Genomic DNA, 6,000 nt, shown 5'->3' with positions numbered 1-6,000 from the left:
GGCCGCTGCTTCTTTGCGCTTTCTCGACCGACCGGCATTGAGTCCGCTCAAGGGTGCGCCTTTCATGTCGATATATAGGAGCGCAAGCTTGCGTTCCGTTTGTTTGGACGGCCCCACGACCCAGAGATAGGGACCGAGAGGAGGTGGTTTTGGACTGGAGAGTTCGAGGAGCGCCGATCGCTCCCGCGCCGTTCCTCCGGGCCGGGTCTCTCGGCTTGACGCCCGGGGACGATGACGGCGGCGTCGACGGCCGCTGACGTCACAACCCCGAAGAAAAAGCTTGCTGCCCCTCCGCGCTTCTCGTTCGCGCACTCCTTCGCTTTTGGCTGGCGCCCGCGCGAGCGCACCGCTGTGGGTTTCAGTTGACAAAGCAGAGTGAGACAACCGAATTGAAAAATTCTGAGAACGAGGCTCCCTCGAAATGAATTTCCGCAACTGCACATGCCGCGCCGCTACGCGGTGGTTTTTCAAATGACGCCCGCGGTCACGCGCGCCTTTCCCTTCCCGACGCCGTTGATTCTGCTCCACGACGTGGCGCTGCGATAGGAATTCCGTCCGCCGGCGCTTTTATTGCGAGCGTTTGTTAATTTCGGCAGGCCGCTGCGGCCACGGTGTTCGACGCGCTAGCTCGCCTTCCTGTGTTTCCCCGGCGGCGGGAAGAGCCCGGTCCGCGTCGCGCAGGCGCGTAGGCGCTCTGCGGCGGCGCTCTCCCCCTCCGGCCGCAGCAGTGCGCAGCCATGCTGGCCGGCTCATGGACGGGGCGACTGGCGGCGCGGCCTCGCTGAGCAGCCCATGGAGCGCAAGCGGTCCTCCCGCCGGCATCACCACCACCACGGAGCCGGCGGGGCGGCCGCGTCGGCCGTGGCGCCGCCCGAGAACCGCTGCAAGTCGTGTTGCCGCAAGTTCACCGCGTTCCTCTTTTCACACGTGGGTCTGTGTGCGCTCGTCGTCGGCTACAGCATCTTGGGCGCATTCGCCTTTCGCGCGCTCGAAGCGCCCTACGAGGTTGAGAAGGCCAGCCAGGTGATAGCCATGCGCCGCGATACCGTGACGCGCCTGTGGGAGATCACGGACCGGCTGAACGTGCTCTACAAGGAGAACTGGACAGCCGCGGTGTCCCACGAGATACTGGACTTCCAGGCGCGGCTCATAGCCGCCGTTAAGGACGGCTACGACGGCAAGGAGATTGGCACGGGCGGACAGCAGTGGTCCTTCTCGGGGGCTTTTCTCTACTCCCTCACTGTCATCACAACAATCGGTGAGTACGCAGTGCACAGGTGTGACGGGTGCATCACTGAAGATTGCTTCGTCTGTTTGCCTCATTGTTCTTCATTCGCATCAAACGTATTTTTTTTTTATATTCGCGCAGTGAAATGAGAGCCAGTCATTTTGCCGCCGCGCTGAGATGATATGAGAGAAACCCATGTTGTTTAATGTCACAGGCGACTCCATGGAACACGTGGTTGATCTTGCATTAAGAAAGCATGCACGCTTGTTACGTGTCCACTCGCAAGTCATAATCTCCTGTTGTGTATCAATTTCCGGACCGTTTATTCGTTGATTTCTTGACCAACCCGTCAGGCAGCCGGACAAGTCAGTTGAACAGTTGCGTATTCATCAAACTAATGCCTCCTGGCCATTATCGCTTACATGTGGACACTTGCGGCCATACGTGTCTCAGAAAGACGCTTCTCAGGCGTATTCGCAACAACGTACATAAAGTGTAGCAGTCTATCGCAGCACGTTAGGAAGTCCGCGCCGTATCACAGAATTTCTTCCTGTAGCTGCAAAAAAAAAAAAAAGAACAGGATAAAAAAATCTTCCGCAGTATCTGGCTCAATAACAGGTGTCCACTTGCGATGGACTGCGCTAATAGCGTTTTCAGCAATGTACAGGCTTCCTGGAGCAGCTGGCGACTGATTAAAAAAAAAGGGTAGCTTGAGCTGTTCTGGTCAATACAAGAAGTAATGTCTTCTTACTGCATGATTACGGATAACGTCAGGAGAGTATTTGCAGTCGTCGTGTTCAAGTATTTTTCTGCAGTATGAATGGTTCATGTGGCACGCGTTGTGGCATCTGGTGATTCACTCTGCACTTGGCAATGAGCACGTACTGCACGTACTGTCCAGATGTGTACATCGAAGCGACTCGAAATACCTGCTCCCATCGTCTCTGTGCAGGTATTAAACAACAACGAAGCACTTGCTGCACCGTGATTTGAATGTCTGGAACTTAGGAAAGCGTCCCTAAGGCCGACACAGAAACGTCAATATTCAATCCATTCCACATCAATGTAAAGTTACACCTTCCAGAACTTTCAGTCGACGCTATCGATTTCGATGACTATTCTTTTTACTCGTATTTTCTCCACCAAGCGCCCCGCGCTATTGTCTTGGGGCCCATTATGCTGCTTATTCACGTTTAGGCTACTCACCTAATTATTTTACCTTACTTACCTAAAACATTTTCAGGAACTCACTGCGAAGGCTGGCATGCTTTTACAGAGAAGGGAAAGCGCAGCCTTCTGTATTATTTGCTGTTCTTGACCGCTGTTTCAAATTTAGCTTTGGGGAGGTCTCACAAGTGATGGTGTGGCCTGTGGTTTCGTCTCACATGCAGAAGCGATAGAGGGAAAAAGGGTGCTATGGCCTTTTCGGCCACTCTATGCATATGGCCCTATCAGATATGACAACTTTCTTTGGTAATTGCCATGTAATAAAAGGAAGAAAAAATATATATCATAACTTCACAATATTTCGGCAGTAAACGATGTAGCTAGGATATACACGGGGAATGTGCTTAACTGGCACCAACATCTCTCGTTAAGGATCGGCACATTGTAGCATGCCTTCTCAGAAAATAAGGCATGGTATGCGCATTCCGTCAGTGCAAATTGGATGCAGGAGAGGCCTGCGGATCGGCCTCAGTTGATTATGAAAGTTTTGTAAAATTCTTAATTTGAAAAATCCTATCGGGAATCGTTCGAGTATACTTCTTTTTGCTACTCTACTGCAGACCTTTTGCAGGAATGCAGAAGAAAGCAGAAGTCACTTTTTTCGGCTCTTTGGTAATGATGCAGGAAAAATGTGGCGTGAGGGTGTGATTTCCTTCTCGAAACTGGTGCAGTCGTGCGAAATCGTTCCAAGTGGATACGCCTTCGAAGACACTAGCTACAGTCGTAGATTAAAGGGACACTGAAGTGAAAAATCATTTTTCTGCATCAGTAAATTACCATTCTACAACAACAAAAACACCACTCTTGCAACGATAAGACATTCGTTAAGCCAGAAAAAGCGCAAGAACGCAATACGGGTGGCGACGCCTACTTAAGTTCTCGCACCTGGGGGCTGTGACATCTTGAATTTTGATGGCATCTTCTAGGGCCTACTAATTATGTATAGCGGTACAGATTGACTACGCTGTGTTCTAAAGGAACCAAATATTAAACATGGCAAGTTTCGGGAACCTTTATTCAGCCAACGCGGCCCAAATGCGAAAAGATACTTTGGTATCCCCGACGTCACCCAGACCTACCGGCGCTGGGGTTCTGGCGCGAAATTTAAATACTGATATTTTGACCTTCATTTTCTCATCTAATAATCAAAAAATCTTTTTTTTTTTAAATTAGTGCCTGCAGGGTTCTCAAACAATGCGTCATCAGTCTAAACTGATTTATTGTTTCGCTTTAGTGTCCCTTTAAGATATGTGCTGTATATGAATTAATTCGAATGCTTATCAGCGTAATTACGTTAACTATTTCATTAAGCATTTAACTTTTTTCTGGAAGTAATGTCCGCCTGATCGAGTAATTTAAACAAAGGGCCACATTTGTGCTATTTACCACAGGCGATATAAAAAAAAAAATTCGTGCAGCTAAGAAATGAACACCGTGTGTACTACTTTCTGTTATGCAGCAGCCAGAGCGTAACACTCTCTTTGTAAACCCTAAAAATTACTCTCGTAGGTGATGTTTTCCAATGATTTAGTTAATATTAAGAAAATATGTTAGTTGACATTTCAGCGTTTCTGCTCCATGATACGTTGTTATACGTGGTGTTCGAGAGACACGCCTAAGTCATAATTAGTTTCGGATGTTATTTTAGTTTTAACATAATATTTACTGTAGTATTAGCTGCGTTATATGATTCTGTTGCATAACGATAGGCCATTAGTGGATTTATATTCCTTGTACATAGGGAACTGAAATATGTGGCCGTGCTTCAGAATACGGTATGTTGGCAGCATCACTTCTTGCCATCCTTTGAAGGATAAATAAGTAAGAAGTTATTTGAGCTTTGTACTACTCGTAAGAGCCAAGACTAACGAACAGTAGCGCAAATTCCATTGTTGAAAACAAGTAAAACACATTTTCTTTCGGAAACTTCTGTCCGTGACCTTTTTTTGTGGGGTGTCCTCTTTTGTATTTCACAGTTGGCGCTGGAACAACATTGCATGATGTGTCCGTCATCTGTAAGACTTGCAATAAATTACTGACAAATTATGCGCAACTTCAAAGCGGCAATATTGAGCTTTTTTTTCAGAATAAGCAGATATTCACGATGACAAACATCCTTGTTGAAATTTTAAGTTTGGAACAAGAAACGTCACGCGGAGATGCTGCATGCATGCATTCGTTTCGCAACGATGTTCGATGGTAGTAACGCCAAGATATTGATGTATTTCACGCAGAATGAACCTCTTCTAGCACTTGTATCACCTACATTGGTAGGCCGCACGATCAGCCTCCGTGGTAGCTCAGCGGATATATGTGCCGTTGCAGGTGGACCCTGGCCGCGGCATCCGCATTCGATGGGTGTAAATACGAGTACGTTCCCGTACTTAGATTTTCGGGCACGTTAAAGAAACCCAGGTGGTCAGAATCAATGTAGAGTCCCCCACTATACGCTGCGTTTCAGGATCAGTCGGTTTCTGGTTTTGGCACGTAAAACTTCGGAATCTTTTTTTTTTATACATGCTGCGCCATACGGAATGACTGCGTGCACGCTTTCGCTCGTGTCTCTGTTCGCATGTCGTCATCGATATCGCCTGCCCCTCTTGTCACCGGGTTTTCATATATCGTGATACTTGCATGACCTTATTGTCTTGACTACAAGACACACGCGCCTGTCAGCGTGAATACATGGCTGCGGCTCACAGTGACGTTGACGCGTCACGTGTGCCGTCGAAGGGGATGCGCCAACGTGAGGAACAACTGCGCCACTCGTGGCTCCAATGTTTATGGCAGTCCTTGGCCTTCGGATATGGGGCCATCTGTGGAATGCCTTTTGTGTGTGTTCTCAGCGCGCTCCACAAAAAGAAGCTGGCTAGGTCATCCACAAGATTAGCTACATTAAAAAGAATAGCGAGAGTGCAAGAAACAGGCTTTGTAAGTGCAAAACAATCCTTGCCTATAATGCACTGCTACAACAACCGAAGTGTACTCCTGGTCATGCGGTGCATACGGATTATGTTACACCGCAGTGGAACAGAAACACTGACGGATTTTGGCGATGTGGAGTGTGTGGGGTTCAGGAACAACTGAGCGCACTTGTACCGCCTTTGGACATCATTAGTGGCCACCAAAGCAGGTTAATTTGCATGCCTCCTCTTATTACCCTGCGTCATTAATTATTCTAATATATATCTTTGCACGGCCGCAGTATCCCAGCAAAGCTCCATGGCGATTAGAGCTATGGGTATTCCATGATTACTGTTTTACATGTAGGGTGAACTGAGCGAGTTAGTACGTGTTGACGTGTAATTTTTCCACTGCAAGGGTTACACTCGGACGGAAGACCACACGACACGAGCGTGGAGTGTCGACGGAAGGTTTACCTTGGAGGAAAGGTTGCACAAAAACCACAACGCCTCTGAATGCTCACTTGTATTGCGCACCAGTTCTTTCGGATGGATGGCGTAGCCTTCGGTGCGAAAAGCAAAAGCACGATACACCGTATTTGAAAGAAAGGAAAAGCGTGGACTGATTGCAGTTACCCTTGT

At 48.1% G+C, this 6,000-nt stretch overlaps 1 protein-coding gene across 2 annotated transcripts in view; it reads left to right on the top strand.

The window, feature by feature from the left end:
* Positions 1-568: 568 nt before the first annotated feature.
* LOC135913216 (TWiK family of potassium channels protein 7-like) overlaps positions 569-6,000 on the top strand; it is a 338,046-nt gene continuing 332,614 nt past the window's right edge. For both annotated transcript variants that reach the window (XR_010567908.2, XM_065445824.1), the window contains exon 1: positions 569-1,258. Coding sequence is in view for 1 of the 2 variants with exons in the window: in XM_065445824.1 (XP_065301896.1) it covers positions 793-1,258 (466 nt within the window). In the remaining variant the exon portion in view is untranslated. The remainder of the gene's footprint in view (positions 1,259-6,000) is intronic.

The sequence above is a fragment of the Dermacentor albipictus genome, chromosome 2 (genome assembly GCF_038994185.2).
Source record: "Dermacentor albipictus isolate Rhodes 1998 colony chromosome 2, USDA_Dalb.pri_finalv2, whole genome shotgun sequence".
Classification (NCBI taxonomy): Eukaryota; Metazoa; Arthropoda; class Arachnida; order Ixodida; family Ixodidae; genus Dermacentor; species Dermacentor albipictus.
Note: the sequence above shows the minus strand (reverse complement) of the source record. Positions and strands in the feature narration are given on the sequence as shown.